General features: G+C 39.5%; 1 protein-coding gene across 7 annotated transcripts in view; it reads left to right on the plus strand.

Annotated features, from left to right (window-relative positions):
* Positions 1-22,842, plus strand: part of foxn3 (forkhead box N3) — a 279,657-nt gene that overhangs the window by 251,081 nt on the left and 5,734 nt on the right. For 6 of the 7 annotated variants that reach the window (XR_013888539.1, XM_080202208.1, XM_080202209.1 and 3 more), the window contains exons 5-6: positions 13,998-14,066; positions 22,173-22,281. Coding sequence is in view for 6 of the 7 variants with exons in the window: in XM_080202208.1 (XP_080058334.1) it covers positions 13,998-14,066; positions 22,173-22,281 (178 nt within the window). In the remaining variant the exon portion in view is untranslated. The remainder of the gene's footprint in view (positions 1-13,997; positions 14,067-22,172; positions 22,282-22,842) is intronic. The other variant, XM_080202214.1, reaches the window with a different exon arrangement.

Genomic DNA, 22,842 nt, shown 5'->3' on the forward strand with positions numbered 1-22,842 from the left:
GAGTAAGAGCAGGATTCACCTCAGTTGTAATGTCCCTCATAGTTGAAAAAAGATCCTGCATGATCAGTTGGTTTTGTATCAGGTTCTGGAGAACAATTGTTATGTATGCAACTCTACTTCAACTTGGAGAAGGAAGAAAATCATTGGAGTGTTTTTAATTATTTTCCTCCACGTGAGTTTGACTATAAAGGCAACAGGTCAGATTACTATCTACCTACTAGCATGACTGAGGTGTGGCATTAGAAGATGTGGCAAACACCTTTTATAACTGGAGGATGTGGGTTGATGACATCAAACTGACAGAGACATACACATGAATTAGGACAAGACGATTTAGCTCCTTGAGCCTGTTTTGCAGTTAAATAAGATCATGGCTAATCTGATCATGGTCTCAACTCCACATTCTTTTCTATACCCTCTGCCCTTTGACTCCCTTCTCAATTAAGAATCTACTTAATTCTAGTCGTAAAAAATGTTCCCAACACTGTTGAGGGGTAGAGCATTCCACAAACTCATGACCCTTATAAGATTTCAAAATTCTCCTTGTCTGCATTTTAAGTGGGAGACCCCATGTTTTTAAACTGTGTCCCCTGGTTCTGATCTGTCTTACAAGGGGAAAACATCCTCCCAGCATCCACTCTGATAAGTCCCCTCAGGACCTTGCATGTCTCAATAAAATCACTTCATTCTTCCAAACACCAATGGATTCAGGCCCAATCTGTCCAACTTTTTCTCATAGGATCACCACCTCATCCCAGGAATCAATAAGAATAGACCTTCTCTGAGCTGCTAATTGCTTAAATAAGACCAAAATTGTGCACAGTACTCCAGATGTGGTCTCACCCTGACCCTATACAATTGTATCAAAACATCACTGCTTTATATGTTCCATTCTGCTTTCAATAAACTGCAACATTCTGTATGCCTTCCTAATCATTTGCTGTATTTGCATATTAGCTTTACGTGATTCATGTACCAAGACACCCAGATCCCTCTGTACCCCTCAATTCTGAAACCTCTCCCTATTTAAATAACATGTTGCATCTTTATTTTTACTGCTGAAATAGAGAAGTTTACATTTTCTCACATACACTTCACTTATCTATATCCCTTTAGAGACTGTTTATGTCATTCACAATTTACTTTCCTACCCATCTTTGTGTTATCAGCAAATTTAGTAACCATATGTTCAATCCTATCATCCAAGTCATTAATATAGATTGTAAATAGTAAGACCCTCGCAGTGATCCCTGTGGCACTTCATTCACCACATCTTGCCAACCCAAAAATGACCTATTTATCCCTAATGTTTCCTGTTAGTTGACCAATCCTCCACGCTAATATGTTACTCCCCACATCATGTGACACCTCTCCAAGTTGTCTGTTACACCCTCAAAGAACTCCAGTGAAATAATCAAGCACAATTCCCCTTCCATAAAGCCATCTTGACTGCCTGATTAAGTTTGAGATTTTCTAAGTACTCTGCTGTAACTTCAATAGATTCCACCAATTTGTCTGCATCAGATGTTAGGTGAGCTGATCTGTAGTTTCCTGAAGAGGAGTTTCAGTTGCTATTCACCAGTCTAATGGGACCTTTCTAGACTGTAGGGGATTTTGGAAAATTAAAACCAATGCATCTACTATCTCAGTGGCTAAGACCCTAGAATGAAGTCCATCAGGACCTGGGGACTTGCAGCTTTTAGTTCTAATAATTTTCTCAATACTCTTTCCCTGGTGATTGTAATTGTTTTAAGTTCTTCCCTCCCTTTCATCTCTGGGATGTTATTTGTATCCTTTACATTGAAGACAGATGCAAAATATATTTTCACTCATCTACCATTTCCTTATTTTCCATTATTCTCAAGAGGATCAATGTTCACTTTAGTTACTGTTTTCCTTTTTAAAAACCTGAGAAACTCTTACTCTCTTTTTATATTTCCAGCTGGTTTTCTCTCATATTCTGATTTCCTCCACTTTTAAAACATTTGGTCATTCTTTACTGTTCTTTATGTTCTGTCCAATCATCTGACCTGACACTCATCTGTGCAGAATTGTACATTTTTTCTTTCAATATGATACTTCCTTAGCTATTCATAGAAGGTACATCCTTTCCCTCGGGTCTGTCTTTCTCAACAGTACTATCTTTGCTTGCGGAATATCTTCTTGAAACGTCATGAAGGAAGTTACCATTCTGGCTTAAAAATTTGTTAGTCTATTTAATTCAATCGCAGAATCTTCTAATTTATAATCCAGATTAATTTAAGAACTGTGATTGCTGAGTGCAACTATGTTGGCATGTTAACAAACGAGAATTGGGTGGCATTAATATTCCTTATAACAGCCTATGTGAGTTCTACTTGGTTTCTGGACAGTGTTAAACTCTGCATGTTTTGATTGCATATCCACTTAGAACTCTCTCCCATCTCATCCTAATGCAATTGAAATTTTAAAATACCAGCAAATAGCTGTCTAAAGACTCAGATCTTCAGTAGCTTTGAAAGGTCCCTTTGTCCTGGTATTGCAGTTGTGTGAGTTTGACCAGAAATGATTTGCAACCTTATTGCTTGGATACTCTACAATTTTTGCATTTGTGTGCTGTGAAAATCAACTACCAAGTTAAATTATTAATATTATTGCACCGTTATTGAAAACTGCCTGGCCCCTTTCTGTAAATGCTTTTTAAAATTAATTTACGGGATGCGGGCTTCGCTGACTAGCCCAACATTTATTGCCCATCCCTAATTGCCCCTTGAGAAGGTGATAGTGAGCCACTTTCTTGAACCGTTGCAGTCCATGTTATGTAAGTACACCCCAATATTGTTAGGGAGTAAATTTCAGGATTTTGACAGTCAAGGATCAGTGATGTATTTCCAAGTCAGGATGGTGTGAGGCTTAGAGGGGAATTTCCAAGTGATGATGTTCCCATGCGTCTGTTACCGTTGTGTTTACATGGCCAGCCCAATGACAACCCCAAGATGTTGATAGTGGGGGATTCAGTGATGGTAATGCCTTTGAATGTCATGGAGCAATGGTTAAAATCTCTATTGTTGGAGGTGATAATTGGTCGGCAGTTGTGTGGAATGAATGTTACTTACTGCAACTCTGTATCTGTATACATTTTCTCTAAACCTCTCTTGCTTGCCTTCACATTTTTGTCGGACTTTTGTGTCAGCATTTGAAATGGATACTGTGTAAACTTGTCACACTGTAGTTATGCACATTTGCCATTGGCAATTGTTTTGAAAGCACTTCAGTTTTGCACCTTTGAACTCTTCAGTTCTGCAGAAGAACTGCTAAGTTTCAACAAGCTGTGCATCCCAAATTGCTGTATATTTTCTATTCAATTAAAAATTATATAACAATCAACGTATTTTCAAAAAATGACATGATGGAATTTCACATAGGAACTAACTTATTGCTGCATGACCTTGTCCTGCCTTCTAACCCTTCAGCTGAAAGCCATCAAATGCCTACCTCACTCCCATGTGCACCAGCACAGGAAATGAACTGATGATAGAGCTAAATGCACTTATATTATTGCATGTGAAAAAAGCCGGCAGGTATGCTGGACTGTGGAGGCTAAAATCTGCAAGCATTTAATCTAAGTTAGACAAAATCACTTTTTATAACTTGGTTCTCTTCTGGACTTCTTGAGTAAAACATGCGATCTTACTTTATGTTGACAGTTATCAAACACATTAAAATCCTCAACTAAACTCTGAGGTTAGGGGCATTGGCTTGACCCAAACAGGTGCCAGATTGTGCTGACGAGGGGGGGGTTTTACATAACTTCATACTGGTGATAATAAATTATAATAAATAAACTTTTAAAAAAGCATTGCTGTTTTATTTATTCTAATATTAACTACATCAATAGAGACAAAATGGCTTCATCTTACTGGGTGTTGGGGAAAAGCTGCACACACTTTCATTCTGAGCTAATTTGGTAATTTTAAATTCAACACTTATTGCACAGGGAAATTGTCTTGCTGGGGTTTTGTTTTAAAACTCAAAATGACAAGTGTGCTGTGTGATTCAGCAGTGCCCTTGTACAGCTGTCACGGACAACATGGACATCTTTCTGAAGGCCAGTTTTAAGTTTCAGTATATGAATGCTCAATGTGTTGTCTGCCTTTAAGAAAACACAATAGCAAATCTTTTTGCAGGTTGGATTTCTTTTCTCTTTTTTTTTATTTCGGGAAATGTGGTCCTTTTTAAATAAAGCTCAGTAAACTGAGCGAAGATAAAGTTAAACATGAAAGGCTGGTCCCAGGTAGCATTTTGTTTTACATCTTAATGCCTTACTGTAGCCATCGACATTGATTTCTTAATGTGCTTGAGTTTGGAAAAGGCTTTGCACCCTAGCAATGCTGCTGCACTCCCCACAGATCACGTACAACAGTCCCGTAGGGCCACCCCAAAGTCTTTAACTTCTGCGTGTACACAAGTAAGTCTCATTGTCTGCAGTGAGACTGAGAGCAGATTATCTAATGCACTATTGGGACCTGTCCCTGTAGTTTACTTTTCCTACAGCGTCTGTTTTCAGGAGGCCATGGAGCGTCTCTCCATCTCCAGAGAGAAGTGAATAGGGAGCTGTACTTTCAGCTGCCGAGCTGATTCTATCCAAACATTATCTGGATAGCTGATTGTAAACAGTGCAGTGGTCTCTTAATGGGAGCCAGTATAATACAGTTGTGCCATCTGTGGCCTCCCAGAGGCTCTCTTGGCCTCTTTGTTGTCCGCCGTGTTTCTGATTATTTCTGTATTAATTCAATTTTCATACAAAAGATTGAACATATTTTCACTCGTGTACACATTTTTAAAAAATCTGCTGAGGTTTAAAATGTCATCTGTTCTATTTATACAGGAGCAGATTGTCATATGATTGGAGAAAACAATAATTAAAGTCCATTGACTACATTTTTATAAACTGTGAAAACAGAAGTGTGCTGCACTGGATATCAGTAATGGGAGCTGAAATATAATCTAATCCCTCCTATTGTATCCCTTCCCAAACATAAAGGAACTAAATTAATTAAGGGAATTAATTCCTTCTCATGTTGGATGTGATTTTCAGTCTGCTAGGATCAGCAATGTATTTTGTGTGAAATTGATATCAACTATAAAAGACAGTAGAATGAGATACTGTTTTTAAAATAAAAACCATTTTTGGAGGGGCCAATTCCAGGCGATGGTCAGTTTTACATTCTAACCACAGGTATATATTGTACATTTTATGTGACTTTAGGTCCTGTGCTGGTGAGGAGCATAGTTTTCAATACTTACAACCTCATCCTCCTCCTCCTCCTCTCTCTCTTTCTCTCCCTCCCCCCCCCCAATTATTTTTTGGTCCGTACAGTGAAGGTTAGAGCAGCTGCTTGTGTCCTACTGTGTCTTTCAAGAACGGCAAGCTATATGCACAATAGCTGTAATTGGCTTGTAGTTGCTGTTTAGTTCCCTAACAATCATTCTGGTTGTGGTTGCTAGGGTGTGCAGGTATATCTGACAGGAACAACGTCAAGCTCCCTCAATGATTGTTAACCTCACTCTAGGTGTGTCCAGATTCATGGAATCAAACTACTGATTCTGGCTTTCCTTTAAAGAAGTCAGTGGGTCAACTAGCTTGTCAACAATAGAAGGTCCGGTGCATGACAGCTAGGAAATCTCTGTCATAAATAAGGTGGATTCAGCTCCTAACAGTCAGGCCTTTCTGTTTATGCAGATTTTTCCCTGGGGCTGATTGGTAGCCAGAAGGCTAAATTTCTTTCATTCCAGAAATAGTGAAATAACACTTTGCTTAGTGACTACAAGCAAATGGGTTAATGTTTTTTTCTCCATGTTTGATCCTTTGCTGTTTGCGCTGTACTTTCCTAATGCATGAGAACATATTTTCCTTCATGGTCAGCAGAATGCAATTTTTGAGCCAGGAAAACATAGAATGCACAGGGATTAATTCAGACCAGCGGCCTGCTAGGATGAGACAGCATGCATTAATGCTTGATGAGAGTTCACATTCCAACAATGACTGACGGTTAGCATACTCGGCCATTGCAGTGTTTTGTAATGGCAGATAAAACTCACTGAGGTCACACGAACAGCCAGACAGATGGCATCAAATGGCCAACTAGTAATGCATTCTCCATATCCATTCTCCTAATGTTAATAACCATGTAACTTTTAATCACTTTCAAATAAACCAGCATAAAAAAAATTTGAGTAGTTTTAACCTAGATGATGTGTGTGTGTATGTGTATATATATATATATATATATATATATATAAATAAGAATGTTTCAGGATTTATTAGGTCAATGTCCATTCCTTTCACTTTTTGGAAATAGAGTTTGAATCTGGAACAGATTAATAGGATCCACGTCTATATGTAAAATGAGTTTGGACAAGCTCAGCTGCAGTCTGTGTTCAAAATTGGTCCACAGCATAAAGCTAGCAATTTAATGCACTTGGTTATTTTCAAGTCATTTTACAATGAGAGCACTCATATTATTTTAAAATTTATTTTACTGCTGTGCATTGTTTAGGTTTCTGCCTCGAGAGAGCTGATTGTTTCCTATAGCAACGAAAAACTTGTGCTTGCTGGGACTTGAAGTCTGAGATTCAGCATCAGAGATTAATTATGCCAGTCATGTCATTGAAATATTTCTCCTTACTTAAGTCATGGTTTGCAAGAATTTAGCTGCCAGTGACACAACTGCTGATTCCAAGCCCCTGACAATCTGACAGCACTGCAAAGGTCCCAAGGAGATTGGGTGATGTGGAATGGGAAGTTACTCATTTGGAGCATAAACATCCGGATAGAGGGGGCTGAATGGGCTTTCCTGTGGTCAAAATTTACTCGTGTATTCTAAATCCCAGTTCTTCTGCCTGAATGCATTAACATAATTCACACTATCTTTTAGAAACTTTTCTTGGGTACATCCTTCTCAAGTGATAATGAGGTAGATTGATCACTTGTAAATAGCACTGCAGAGTACTATGCAACAAATATCGCTGTGGAAAGCTGCTTATGAAATATAATGTTCAGTAAAGATAAAAGGTGTTCACACTAGATGGTTGGACTTGTGATTCTACCCTCGCCCAGTAGTCTGTTCCCACTCTGACAAGTCTCTACACTTAACCAATGAACTGATATCAACAACTTTTATATATCACCTTTTAACGGAATGAAATGTCCCATGGCACTTCACAGGAACATTATAAAACAAGGTATGACAGTGAGCCACACTGGAGATATCAGATCAGGTATCCAAAAGCATGATCAAAGAGTCAGTAGTTTTTAAAAAGTGGCTTAAAAATGGAAATTAAGGTAGAAAGTGAAAAGGTGTAGGGAGGTATATCAGAGTTTGGGGCCTAGACACATGAGGACATGGCTATCAATGGTGGAGCAACTATGATTTGAAATGCACAAGAGGCCAGAATTAGAGGACCAGCATTAAGTGCCACTTTTTACTCGAGACGGGATAGGTGGCTAAAAATAAAAATGGGTAGGGTGGTGACATAGCTGCTGAAGAGATACTAAATTCATCAAGTGTGATATATGCTAAATGTGAGAGAATTCAACCAGCCCACGTTATCTGGAAAGATTTTCCAACTTTTCATTTATTGCTTCTTGCACGAGCTACGTGCCCCGTGCTTTAAAGAGAGTACAAGAAAGAGAAATAGTGCAGGTGCTGGAAACCTGAAATAGAAACGCAGCACTAGAATTGCGCAGCAGGTCTGGCAACGTGTGTTGAGAGGCACTGCTAGATCGGCTGAGTATTTCCAGCATTTTCTGTTATGATTTGAGTAAAACAAAGAGCTTGCATTTGTATAGGTACCATCTTTCATGATCTCAGGACATCCCAGAGCACTTTATAATCAGGTAGCAGTTTTTAAGGGCAGCCAGTATGATGGAGTAGCATGCTCTTGTCCCATATTAATTTTTAGTAATTATCCCAAGAGCAGAGATGGTTCCTTGCAGTGCAGAAGTGGTCTTACGGTTTTTTTGCTTCCCTCTTCAGAAGACCACAAATGCCAGTACACAAAGCCATTTGCTCCATCTAGTGGCTTGTTAGAGTCAGTAAGCTTAACTGTTGGAAGAAAAATCATGGATTTTTGGCAACTGTCTGGTTTTGGATTTCAGGATATTACTGTTAGAGTTCACAGGTTATCTTGACCCTTTTTTAAAAATAGTGATGCTGTGGTAATTGCATATTGAACACGTGATATTTTATCAGGCAAGGATTTATTCAGAGAAGTCTGTCCCATTTCCCCTCTCTGTTCTAAACCCTGCAGCATCTTGAACTGGTACATGCGATTGTGGGTGAACAAAGTGAAGGTTACTGGATTAAAGGACAAAAACTACTATTTAAATTGGGGTAATGGTGAGGCCCCAAACCCTGCCATTAGACCCATTGATTTCATTATCGATCTGCAGAAAGGAGCTGGTGAACTGAACCCAGGTAGAGGAGGGGGAGTGAGAAAACTGGGAGCGGAGGAAAGAAATGGTGGAGATAGGTATTATGAGGGGAGGATTGGCAAACACAAAACTTGCGTGCCATGCAAAATTGATAACACATGGAGACGGCAGTTGATAGATGAGCGTCCTTTTCTCTCTCTCTCTCTCTCTCTCTCTCCCCCCCCCCCCCCCCCCAGTGTGTGATTTGCAATCTGGTCAATCCTAGCCTCAGTTCTTGGGTGGGAGCGTTTGTGAATGAACCTTGTCATTAGTTTAGTGCGGGAGCGGTCATTCATTTCAGCAAAGCAAAGGTTGTAATCTGAGTAAGTTGGCGTCTGTATGCCAGAGATGATTGTACACTTCATTTGTTCAGACCTAGCATGATCAGCCATGCTGTCATCCAGCATCGCTGTGCCCTTGGCAGTTTCACTCCGGGGCAGCTGAGATGGTCTGTCAGGGCAGATGTTCCATTCAGCTCGTTCACTGGTGGTCGGAAGCTTGTTTACTGTTGCTATGGCAGCCTCTGTTGTCACGGCGACACTGCTGCTTAATAGGTGACGTCGAATATAGTTATAAAAAGATAATTTTTCCTCTTCCCTGAATGTACCATCTGTTTCAGATTATTCGTCAACTGACAGAGCAGTGCATGTAAAGTCTCGCATTGTCTCAACAAACAGACATGGACGTGATTATTGCAGCTGAATGTAGAATTAACAGGTGCTGATGCAGAATTTGTTGTGCGGATTAAGTTCCTTTTTTGTTTCTGCAGTCTGAATGCTAACATTATCACTGGCTCTTTGAAAGACTATTCCCATCGGCACTGACAGACAAATAATAAGAGCATGTGTGCATTTACAGGACCCTTGAGCAAAGCATTTGTGTGTTGGGGGAAGTGGGGGCAGCAGTGATGGTGGAGAGTGCATTCTGGTCCATCAGTTCAGATCAGAGCTATGAAGTGTATCATAGAATATACAGCACAGAAGAGGCCCTTCAGCCCATCGAGTCTGCACCAACACGTTAGAAACACCTGACCTCCCACCTAATCTACCAGCACTTGGCCCGTAGCCCTGAATGTTAGGATATGACAAGTGCTCTCCCAAGCAGCACATTCCAGACCACCATCACCCTCTGGGCTAAAAAGTTTTCCTCACATTCCCCCCCTAAACTTCCTGCCCCTCACCTTGAATCTATGCTTCCTAGTGAGTGACCCTTCAACTAAGGGAAATAGCTGCACCTTATTCATTCTGTCCATGGGGAGATTTGATAGAGGTGTATAAGGTTTTGATGGGTAAAGATAGAGTGAATGCAAGAAGGCTTTTTCCACTGAAGCTAGGGGAGAAAAAAAAGAGGGCATGGGTTAAGGGTTAAAGGAGAAAAGTTTAAAGGGAATATTAGGCGGGGATTCGTCACACAGAGAGTGGTGGGAGTGTGAAATGAGCTGCCAGGTAAAGTGGTAAATGCAGGGTCACTTTTTAACATTTAAGAAAAACTTGGACCGGTTCATGGATGAGGGGGGTGTGGAGGGATCTGGTCCAAGTGCAGGTTAGTGGGACTAGGCAAAAAATGGTTCGGCACAGACAAGAAGGGCCAAAAGGCCTGCTCCTGAGCTGTAATTTTCTATGGTTCTATGGTGTCCCCCATAATGTACTCTTCGATCAGGTCGCCCCTGCTACAATGAAACAACCAAACCTATCCAAACTCTCTTCATAATTTAAGTGTTCCATCCCAGGCAGCATCCTGGTAAATCTGCTTTGCACTCCCCCTAGTGCAATCATATCCTTCCGATAATGTGGCGACCAGAACTGCACATAGTACTCCAGCTGCGGCCTCACCAAAGTTCTAAAGAACTCCAACATGACCTCCCTGCTTTCGTAATTATGCCTCGATTGATAAAGGCAAGTGTCCCATATGCCTTTTTCATCACCTTGCTAACATGCCCTTATGCTTTCAGAGATCTGTCAACAAACACACCAAGGTCCCTTTGTTCCACAGAACTTACGTATGGCACCACTAATTAATATTGCATAGGCTGAGTTATGCAAAATTGTGAAATAAAACATTTGGAATTAAGAACAGCAAAAGAAACAACACTCTGTCTCAGAAAATGGAGTCCGTGCAGTGCTGATAGAAGTGTCATATCACAGAATGTGATCCCATTAAATGTAAACATCAGGAATAAGACTTTTGACCTGTGCAAGACATTCATTGGGCCACAGCTCGAGTATCAGGAGTGCAGGCTATGCTATATTTCCTCTTTGTGTGAGGGGGAACCAGCTGGGGTAAATGCATGGGACTATGGGAATAGGGGCCTGGGTAGGATTGTGGTCGATGCTGACTCGATGGGCTGAATGGCCTCCTATATTGTAGGATTCTATGAAAAGAGGTTTTAGACCCCTCATTACGGGAAGGGTGTTCGAGCCATATAAAGAAAAATCAGTTGGATAATACCAAGACAGTGGAATGCTCTCAAAACACTTCCCCCCAAAATGGAAGATAAGGGGTTTGAATTAAAGTGTTGGAAGATTTGAAATGGTTTTGTAAAGGTAAAATAATGAAGATAATTTCCATTACCGGTGAGCAAACTGGTAACGAGAGAACATAGACTGAGGAGTTCTTTTAGATGAATGGAGAAGTTAGGAAACATTTTCACAAAGTGGGTCATTTGTTTATTGAATGCTTTAGCAGAGGTGGAAGAGTTTGGGTGAGGACATGGAAGTGGGATTAGAATAAGTAGCCCCAGACCCAAAGCAACAAATAGCAAAATGGTCTAAATTTGCATTTCCTCTAAGATGGCGACATACACTGTTGCTCTCGTTAAGTCTTCTCCTTGCGTCTTTCGAACCTCATCACGTGGTACAATATATTCAATGCAGAGCTGAACTATTTGTTGAAGATCCCAGTTCAACAAGTGGCCTTTGCTGCTTGTAGATTTCAGTTTAGGCAGCCGAATTGAACTCCACTCTCATGGGCTTGGAAGAGAAAATTTAGTCATTGCATCCACTTTTAATTTCCAAGCGGAAAATTCATGGGGTACAAATTTAAGTTGGCAGGGTAGTGCAGACAGGTGGTATTGCATCGATTTTCCCAGCATACACTTGTGCTTGTTTGACTAATAGAGTGAATGTCAGCCGAGGAGTATAACGCAATATGGCTTGCTTTGATCTATTACCAGAGACAGAATGCAGCTTCCTTTTGTATGAATATCCAATGAGTAAAGGATTGAGAGATCACATTGGACAAGGGGTCAGCCATTCAGCCCCTTGGGCCTGTGCTTCAATTCAATGAGATTATGGTTGATCTGTGACCTAGCTCCCTTTTCCTGCCTGTGTCTGATGCCCCTTTAATACCTTTGGTTGACTTAAATCTTGATTGATTTATAATTAACAATTGATCTAGCATCAATTGATATCTGCAGAAAAGATTTCCAAACTTCCACCACTTCGTGTGTGGAAATTTCATGGCTTAATTCCTGAAAGACCTGACTCTAATTTTTAGACCATGTTCCCTAGGCCTAGACTTGCCAATGGTTCTGTTCATCTGTCCTATCTGTTCCCTTTAGTATTTTGGAAGTATCGATCGAGTCATTCTTCAGCTTCTAAATTCATGTAAATACAGCCCTGGCTGGTTTAATCGCTTATAATAAAACCCTTGGAGTCCAGGCATTATTCTGAGAAATTTATGCTGTACTCCCTCAAAGGTCAATGTATCCTTGAGCTCAGTTCAAAGAATAACCTGGTTCAAAGGTGACCTATCACAAGATATACTGATCCTGCATGAGTTAGTGTGTTAAAGAGAAAGTGTTGAAAGAAAATCAAAAGAAAATTATTGTGTGAAAAGATTTTTCTCATGTTACTTTTGTTTCTTTTATCAATTACTTTAAATCTGTGCCCCTTTATTCTTGATCCTTTCACAAGTGAGAACAATTTCTTCCTACCTAATCTGTCCAAACCCCTTATGATTTGGAATACCTCTATCAAATCTCCTCTCAGCTTTCTTTAGTCCAAAGAAAACATCCCCTTGTACGGGAAGCATTTTGGACATCAAGGCCGCAAAAGCCACAATAACAAATGCAAGTTTTTTTGTGTATTAGTGGAATAAACTTTCACTTTAATTTCCTCTCCACTATTAATTTTATGACATAGATCTGTATATAAAGAAATAAAAACAAAGCGATTGAAAGACTCGGCAGATCTGGCAGCATTTGTGGAGAGCGAAACAATTCATGTTTCGAGTTTGTATGACTCTTCAGAGCTGCTTAAAGTTTAAGGCAGTGCTACTGAACACATGGCAAAATGCCAACGTGTTTTGTGTTTACTCTTTCTGGTAAATCGTTTCCCTACATGAGTATATGGTTTAATTGTAAACGGTGTTAAATGGATCATTCTTCAGCAAAACACTTCTACAATATGGTATCAATACTTGATCCAGAAGGATTTCAAACCACTACTCTCTGAATTTTTAATTTTCTCATGAGTTACTTTGATGTACTAAATGCTGAAATTTATACCTGCAAGCTCACAGTTTCATCTATGTTGGTCATAATGGGAGGTGGAAGTAGAAGATGGGTGTTTAACCATTGGGAGGGTAAGCAAACATTGCTGAGCTTGTGGCTTCTGCTTATAAAGTAGCACACAAGGCGGCCATTCAGCCCATCTTGCATGTGCTAACTGTTTAAAAGATCCAATTAGTCTCACACCACTGCTCTTTTCCATAAACCTCCAAATTTCTACCTTTTCCAGTATTTATCAATCATTTTAATCCAAACTTTCATTTTAAAAATTTTATCTCGCTCTTTTTCTATCAATTACTTTAAATCTGGGAACTTTAGCCTTTGACCCTCCTGATCTTGGAAACCGCTTCTACTTACGTACTTGATCAAAACACTTTGAACACCATTATTCCCGTTTCTCCAGTGTCCATGCAAAACTGAAGTGATCTGGAACTTGAAATGTGATTAGATGAATTGCAAACACTGGTGAAAATCGCACGGTTGGAAACCCTCAAATAGCACGTTGAGGAATAGTGAGTGATAGTCTTTGTCCAAGATTATTTAAATTTAAAGATGTTTAGCAACACTTGCAAAGGCATAGCAAGGGAGTAATCTGGTTTCTTGTACAGAGAAATGAGTACAGGATGAGGATAGGGGAAATGTCTATTATCGGATCCGCGGTTTTCCCCAGAGCTGGAGAGATTTTAGTTTTGTCTGTCCTGACTGTGGTTCTACATGAACGCTACAACTAGTGCTTTGTTGCGTGTCAATAATCCTATTATTTCAGAAACTGGAAGGGAAGACAAATTTGGCTGCCTTGACAAAGCATTAGTCACACTACGATGCTTTGTGCACCTTCTGAATATTTAATGTGGATCACAGTGTTACATTTTGATCAGCAACACTGAACGGAAAAAGCTCTAGTCCTGCTCACCTGCTGTAACGTATGAAGATGGTCTTTCCTGAACACTTGTCAGCTCCCACTTCCACTGGCCAGCAACACTTTCTCACATATTTGTCAAAAATAAATGTAGATTTTTTTTCTCATTTCAGATTCTGATATTGATGCAGCCACTGCCATGATGCTGCTGAATTCTTCCCCTGAGGTGAAAGGAGCAGAATGTGAGTACACAGTACATTGCAATAGAAATATAAAGGTTTTTATTGCAGTGCGGCCTCCTCCAGATATTGTTCTGTTGTGATGCAAGTCCTCGACAATTTATTACATTTATTTTTTTTCCCCTGCCCTGCTTCTTCCTGTGCACTCATGCATTCCTCAGTTGGGAAGTGAACCAACCTATGGATTTTTCCATGGTTGGATTCAATATCAGTTTGCCAGGTGTTCCACTTTCTGCCAGTTGAATCTGCCAGGATTATGTAATTTGTGTGATCCAAGTTAAGGTATGCATGAAGTAAGGGCTTTTGTTTTGAAGTTGGGAAAGGCTACTGTATTTAAGCATTCGGCTATTAATCGTCATTTGTTCTTGCCTCGTTTTTCTAATCCTGTGACTTCAACTGTGGCACTCCTCAGTCACATGACAAATTCTTCTGGTAGCCTCCCACTTGTACACTCACTGCAGTTGACTTATCTCTTTTAGTAATTCCTCTTGATAGATGTGGTAAAAGTTGCATAGTTGTGACAAATGTGGCCTTGCATAATTTTTTGTCCTGATTTCAATAATTCAGTCACTACTAAACTAATGAAACATGAGCATGAAAGCATCTCATCAAAAGGTCATCTCATCAAGGCTTGAGATCCGTTTCTGCCTCTATTAGAATTTCAACTCGTGTTGAGAAACATCTGTTATTCATGGATTAAGTTAATGAAGTATCCAGTAAAAAGAAGCAGTAAATCACTACTATCTCTTTAATGACAGCAAAAATGTTATATTGTGTTGGGCCTAACAAAGCAAATGGGAAAAATCCTATATTTCTCACTTTTGTATTTCATGAAGTTGATGTATTCAAGGCAGTGTTGTTGGGGTATAAATCCCAGGTTTCTTGTCTTTGCACTTTGTATTCATTTTATAATGGGAAACCTGATAAATCAAACCATGGCAAATTTGGAACAGATTCTATCGCTAGTTTTATATATATAATTTATGAAGTTATTGCAATTACATATTTTACAAAGATACTTGATATTATTTGTTAACCCACTGTAGTTTCTATGGAGTATGTACATATCCTGTCCTACTCCTCAATGAGGAAAGTCATTGGAAATCCAGCAATTATGCGATTGTGATGCTGTAAATTTATTTTGACTGAGAAATCTTTTGACTAACGCCTACATAATAAATGATGTCTGTGTTCAAACCACTTGTGGGCGTTATTGCCTCCTAGCCTTGCTGGAAAACAGATAATGGCTAATTTATGTGAAAGTACCTGTGGATTACATGTTGAGAGCGATTACTTTGGTATTTTAGAAGAAGGGACAGCGTGAAAGGGTGTATTTTCCTGGTCCGTTTTCTTGCCTCTTTCCCGATGACTCAAATTCCTTCCTGGGTTGCACTTAACTTTCTGGTACCTCACCACCGGGTTCTGAAGCAAATTGTAACATCCCAATTGCTGCTATGATCAGCTAAGTGGCTGCAAACTGAGATCAAACGTTTGCCTTTATTGGTATGCGTGGTTGAGCTAATCACTGGATAAACAGGTTGTATGGGAAGAGCCTGTACATTTCATTGTCTATTGCTGACAACTACATTTTTTTTGTGGTCAATTGTAAATCCATATCAGTACGCATTTTACACTCATCTCTCAGTTTCAGTTCTTTTTCTGGTGCCAAAAACGCTTGAATTTAAGGGATTGATGCTTTTTATTGAGAACCTTTTATGCATCAAGGCCCACTTTGCAGGTCACCACAGATTCAAACAGGAGCTTTGATTGAGACACAATAAGCTTGAATTTAAAAAAAAATGAATTGAAGGTAGAAAGATTTGGGCAGCTGAATATGGAAGGAAAGGGAGTGAGTCAGGAGAACAAGTGTGGGGCCGGTGGGATGTGGGATGGGCAGCCTCAGAGAATATTAGAATAGAGGAGGATTTCAGCAGCAGATTATGTTGCAGAGATGAAAGCCAGCTGCCGTTTCTGATGGAGGGAATATCGAATCAGAAGCTTAGCCCAGGGTTAATGCTGATATTATGAACAGCCTCCCTGAGCCTGACGTGGTGGCTGGGGGATTCATGAGTACGTTTAAAAAACAAATTCAAATAAACAACATTCTGATTGGAAACTGAATCTAATAAACTATGCTTCCTTTAAATTGTCCTGAAGAGTGTTAAGAATTCACCACGTAATTTGGGACTGAAGTCACAAGTAGACAACACCGAGTTGGCTTCCTCAGAGCATTAGTGAACCGTTTGTATTTGATGGCAATAATTTGCCAAACTACTTAACTTGAGATTTGCACTCATGGTTTCAGGTTACTTGTTGAGTACCTTAACCATTGATTGAGTGAATGTTGGCCTATCAAGTCATATGTGGCCTGCAGGTAATGGTGTTTCCATGGTTTTGCTGCTCATGTCCTTCCTTGATGGAGGATACCTTACAGGAATGTGTTGGTAAAGTAAACTTTGCAAGCTGACATGGTGCCTTTTGTGGACTGTATGTACCGCAGCCTATGCACATTGGTAACACTCATAGATGCTGAGTTTATTGGCCAGATTTGTGATCAGAAGCAGAAGAGTTTGGTTTGGTCCAAGAATTGCCCCTTCTCCGAGGCATGGAGAAAAATCAAGCTGTTCCCATTCCTCCAACCAATGGCTAGAAATGTTCTTGTGGACTTGGGTGGAGTGCGGCTGAGCCTCCACTGTGAAGCTATTGAATAGCCTACCTACCTGCTACTAATGACAACTTGGTCAATGCACTCGAGTTATCTTAGCAAGACATCATTGCCTTCAGGAGGAGAGCGCTGAAGTAAAGATTGGCAAGGAGACAAACCATGAATGTGGAAAACTAGCAGTATAAAATGTGTTTGTATTTACACCATTCAGGCATACATTGATGGACAGGATGCATGTAGACCTGTCATCCAAGAAAGGCAGAAAATATCTTCATATTGACCCAGGTGGTTTGGATATACCATGACAAGGCACACAAACAGAAATTAAGAGAAGTTACTTCTCTTAAAGAGCTGTGAGCTTGTGGAATTTGCTACCCCAGAGCGTGGTGGGTGCAGGGACATTGAGTAAAATTAAGAAAGAGATGCATAGATTTTTAATGACTAAGAGTTACTACTGAGATCAGCCATGATCACAGGCTCGAGAGGCTAAACTGCCTGCTCCTGCTTCCAGTTCTTATGCTCTTATGTACAGACCTTAAAGTGGACTTTCATTTACTACTTTAAGAATGATGGAAGAACTTGTATGTTCTTAGGCATCCCAAAGCACCTCATAGCAAATGAAGAAACTTTGACTTGCAGTTATATTAATACAGGAGAATAAGAATGCTACGTGGATTTGAGGGTGGAGGAGAGGGAAAAGGTTTTTTAACCAAAAGTCATATCTATTTGTTTTTGTTGTACATGTATGTGTGGAAAGATAAACAAATCCAGTTATACTTAGTAAACTGAGACATCACCAACTAATGTAATCATGTTTTCAATATATAGATGTGCGTTGTGTCACTTGATACTGCTTTTGAGATAGATGTTGTGAAACAAGCCAGACAGATACCATAAAATGACATTACTGGAACCACAATTATTTTGATCATATTAAAAACAGGGTAATATTAGTTTACTTTGTTGTTTATTTCTGCTGATGTTGGCTGCTTTTGGAATGATTCTCGTAACCCTCTCTTCTAACATTTTCCGCAGTGGATTTTTGCAAGTGTTAATCACTCCTCTAATTTCACAGCTCGATAGAAGTCCAGAGATGATAACTGATTTATTGTGTCGTGTATTGCTGTCCATTGATTGTGATGCATAAGTGGGATCAGATGACTGACTGACTTTGTGCAAGCTTTTAGTTTTACATTAGACTGTCATCAGGTAATCAAAATGTGGAACCGCGGGTCAACTAATTAAGGTTATAGTCCAACAAGTTCATGTGAAGTACACAATTTTCCAATCAAAGCCCAAGAATTATTTCACCGACGTTTTCATCTCCGATTGTTTTTATAAAAGAAGTCAAGCCCAACCAGGAATAAATAATAACTTGCCATTTAAAAAATAATTACAGCTCGACTTGTTACTTTGCATGCATCATTGAGCACGTGGTTGACAGTAACAAAAGCAGAAAATGCTTTAAAAAAATTCAGCATGTCTGGTCGCATCTATGGAGAGAGAAAGAGTTAATGTTTCAAGGCAGTAAGAATTCTTTGGCGATTATTTTAGATTTCCAGCATCCACAGTTTTTTGCGTTTATTTCCATGGTTGACAGTGGTTGAAAGAATCTTGGGTGTCACCCAGCTTACTTGAATGTCAGATTTTCTTGCCCTGTAGCATTTGGAAATAAATCATAATTATCCTAAATTGTAGGATTTTTTTTCACTTGAAATGTGTGGCTGAATTGTGAATGGGAGAAAGGGAGTTTCTCCTTTATACCCTTTTGAGCGATGGTTTGTAAATAAACTCCTACTTGTTGCAGAAACTGATTGAGCACTTTGAAGATGCTATCATTCCTGTCAATTTTATTTGATAGCTTTTAAAAGAACCAGCGTATGTTAATAAATTTCGTAATGGTTGGTAGGCACTAAGGCAAGCAATCTTCTAATTTGCATCCGCAGGCATTAAAGGCACCTTGCGCTTTGAAATTCATGCCATCAAATAATTGTAGTGAAGTGGGAAATGATATTTGTTTTATACCTGTGTTGGATTACCAGAGGAAAATTTGACCTCAGATTTATGATATCTGAGCAATAATTTTGTGATAGAAGAATTTTGAACCTACATTTGGAAGATCAAATTCAGGTGCAAATTATACAGTAAATGGCAGAAACCTTAGCATTGGCATACAGAGGGATCTGGGCCACGGATACGTGAAAGTGGCAACATAGGTGGATAAGATGGTCAAGAAGGCACACAACATGCTTGCCTTCATTGGCTGGGCATTGAGGGTAAAAATTGGCAAGTTTTGTTACAGCTGTACAAACCTTTAGTTAGGCAGTGTTTGGAACATTGAATGCGGTTCTGGTTGCCACACTATCAGAAGGGTGTGGATGCTTTGGAGAGGGTGCAAAGAAGGTTTATAAGCATGTTGCCTGGTCTGGAGGGTTTGGGGTATGAGAAGAGATTGGGTAAAATCAGATTGTTTTCACTGTAAAAACAGAGGCTGAGGGGCAACCTGATAGAAGTTTGTGAGGCATTAATAGGGTGGATAGTCAGAGGCTTTTTCCCAGGGTGAAGGGTCGACTACAAGGGGGCACAGGTTTAAGGCGAGAGGCTGTAAGTTTAGAGGAGACATGTGGGTAAAGTTTCTCACACAGAGGGTGGTGGGTATCTGGAAGTGGAGGCAGTGGAAGCAGGCATGGTAGCAATGTTTAAGGCGTATATTGAATATGAGTGGGAGGCAAAAAGAGGAATAGAAACTGTGTTTCGGTGCAGGCTTGGTGGGCCAAAGGGCCTGTTTGAGGGCTGTATTGTTCTTTGTACTCCCTCAGCTAGGAATCCCTTATCTTGACCTTTCCTCAGCTCAAGTCTAGAAAACATGCACTGCGCCTCTGGGAGCTCTCAGCTTATTCTCTTCTGTGTTCCAATATATTCTTTCTCAATCATGATTCAGACATCTGTTCCAGATTTTGTTGTAAATTTATTCCCCCCCCCCAAATATTTATATTTTCAAGAAAGCTGATGACTCAACCTACATCGTTAGTCAAAGCAGAAAACTGTTGTCTGAGAAAGATTTATGGCAAACTGTATAAGAACAATGTTGTTACACCTTTGAGACATGGATTAAAATCCAGGCCCAGAGGAGGAGAAGGTCTCCTTTCATTACTGGCTGCCAATAACACTAAGTGAAATTACTATTATGATTTGTTTCAATCCAGCTCAGTTGATTGAAGTCTTTACTGCAAAAGTTGGCAATGATAAGTGAGACACATTTAGTAATGAACTTTGGTTAAATTAGGCAAATTTAATTTGAGGGAGAATTTTAAAAATACACACCCTTTTAAAATGTGTTAGAACTGATTTTATTAAACAATCTCTGAAAGGAAATACATTTCTGTATGTTGAAATATAATTAGTAGACATTTGCCATGTTGGATTCTTGTCCATATTTGTATCTGCTGAATTGACACACTAATTATATTCTCTGGCTTGAGAACTGGGTGTTCATGTCTAAGGACAGGCAAAAATGTTGTTTGTGAATTTCCAATTGCCTTAGAAAGTTTAACATTTATTTATTAGTCACAAGTAGGCTTACATTAACATTGCAAAAGGCACAGTGGTTAGCACTGTTCCCTCACAATGCCAGGGACTCAGCTTGGATTCACTATCTGTAGAGTTTGCACGTTCTCCCCATGTCTGTGTGAGTTTCCTCTAGGTGTTCCGGTTTCTTCCCACATTCTGAAAAACGTACTGGTTAGGTGCATTGACCCAAACAGGAGTGTGGCGACTAGCGGAACTTTGTTGCAGTGTTAATGTAAGCCTACTTGTGACTAATAAATCAACTTTGACTTTTACTTTACTTTAAATCCACTAGTAGCCACATCCGGCACACTGAGGGAGAATTTAGCATGGCCAATGCTCCTAATCAGAATTTAGAAGGACCAAATTAGAAGGATTAATTCTTTGTTTTTCGTACGTATTTACCCTCCCTGAGAAACATTTTTCTGTAAATGAAATCTAGATTTTGGGAAAATTCATCTGCTACAGTTTATGAACAGAAGTCTTATTTTAAAGAAAAGTTTGCGCAGTTTTAAATACCAAGTTATAATAGAGATCATCCTGTTTAAAACCTAGAAACCCCTATGCACTATCAGATGAAGATTTGTACCCCCCACCCTCCCCTTCCCTGCACAAGCTGTCATTAAAACAGTGCACAAGAGTTGATTTATTATCTTACTAATCAATTGAAGTTACCACAGATTTACTATGTCTTAAGAGGATCAATTGACAATACATTGCTGCTCATGAGCAGAAGGGGAAAACCCAATTCAGTACACTTGCATTCAAGTACCTCCCAAGGCCAGCTCTTTTCGATGTGAACAGCACATAGTTTTTGCTCAAATGTATGTAACCATGAATAATGAGTAGTGTTGATATGCATTAAAAAAAAATCTATGCTTTCTAGGTCTGTGAAGTTTTCATGTGTCTCTAGAATATATTCAGTAATAAAACAATACTTGTGCTCTTTCAGGTATTTGTCTAGAAAGAAGATCCAGAACTAAGCAGTTATTTGAAGTAGTGATTGTGGGAGCAATTTGGGGTGATGAATTAAGTACATTGAATATTAAAATGTATTTTTTAAGTGTTTTGGTACCAACATATAGTATTAAAATGTTGGCACTGACTATGAAGATGTTAACAAAGCTGAGAAACCATTCATGTGATTAAAAAGCAAATTATTGCTGATGCTGGAACCTGAAAAGAGAAAATGCTGGAAAATCTCAGCAGGTCTGGCAGCATCTGTAAGGAGAGAAAAGAGCTGACATTTCGAGTCCAAATGACTCTTTGACAAAGGGGTCATCTGGACTCAATGTCAGCTCTTTTTTCTCCTTACGGATACTGCCAGACCTGCTGAGATTTTCCAGCATTTTCCCTTTTGGTGAAAGCATTCTCGTACTGCTCTAACACTGTGGCAGAAACTCAAACATACCGCTCAACTAAGTGGTCAATATTTAATTTATTTGGCAAAAATCCTTAAGAATTAATGGACAGACATGATTATTGACATTTTATCAAGGTATCGGTTTAATGCAGAGCAAATAACCTGGAAGAGACTCAAACAGGCACATTGTCAGGTGTTAATATTGGAAAACACCATGATGATTCAAATTTACATATAATAATGGCATTCGGGACTGCAATCCAATACAAGGAAAAATTTTTAAAAATCCACTTTAGTTGTTGGTTCATGCGTGACACTTAATCAGAAAACAGCCCTTGTATTGTGAATTTTAGCCACAATATTGAAGCAGACTCTTGATATGTTTTACTTAAATGGACCATATGTAAGCAGTATTATATGTTTGTGCATTATGTGTTAATGTTGCCTTAAATGGTTTAGGGAAGTTTGTGTTCTGATTGTGGTTTCTCTAACATTGTAGTTCTCTCCTGTCCAGATGCTGTGGGAGTAATGCCAAATGGTGGTCGAGCGTACAGTCGAGGGCCATTCATGGGGATGAAGCCACTGCCAATCAATAGCATTGGGAGTATGGCTGCTGCAGTAAGGTTAGCATTTATCTCCCATCAATTGCAACTGTTAGAATTGAAGTATTCAGCTGCCTTAACTCATTGGTGCTAAAAGTGACCGTCTGACTTGTAATGAAACTAAAAGATTCTGGATGTAAATTTTATAATGTTGCACAGAAGAACTTTGGAAGAAGGATGCTATTGAAAACTGATGTACGTTAATTTCTCACAAACTTACAAATAGAAAGAGAGCCTAATTTTGTTCTTGGCAAATCATATCCATCTCGAACTATCGCAAAGACACCTGTGTTTCAAGTCAACTACCTACCTATGGTTGTGCCAAGAGGTCCAATTATTATCTTTTTATTTAGCACTTTGTAATGAAATCCATAGAATCACTACAAAGCCAAAGAAGGCCATTTGGCACATCAAGTCCGCATCGACTCTCCGAAAGAGCACCTTACCCAGCTCCACCCCCCCCAACCCAATCCCCCTAACCTCTCGCATTTACCATGGCTAATCCACCTAACCGACACACCTTTGGACATCTTTCAAAAGAATTATCCAGTTAGTTCTACTTCCATATCTCCTTGCAAATTT

This window comes from Carcharhinus amblyrhynchos, chromosome 14, assembly GCF_965287045.1.
Source record: "Carcharhinus amblyrhynchos chromosome 14, sCarAmb.v2.hapA, whole genome shotgun sequence".
NCBI classification, from domain to species: Eukaryota; Metazoa; Chordata; class Chondrichthyes; order Carcharhiniformes; family Carcharhinidae; genus Carcharhinus; species Carcharhinus amblyrhynchos.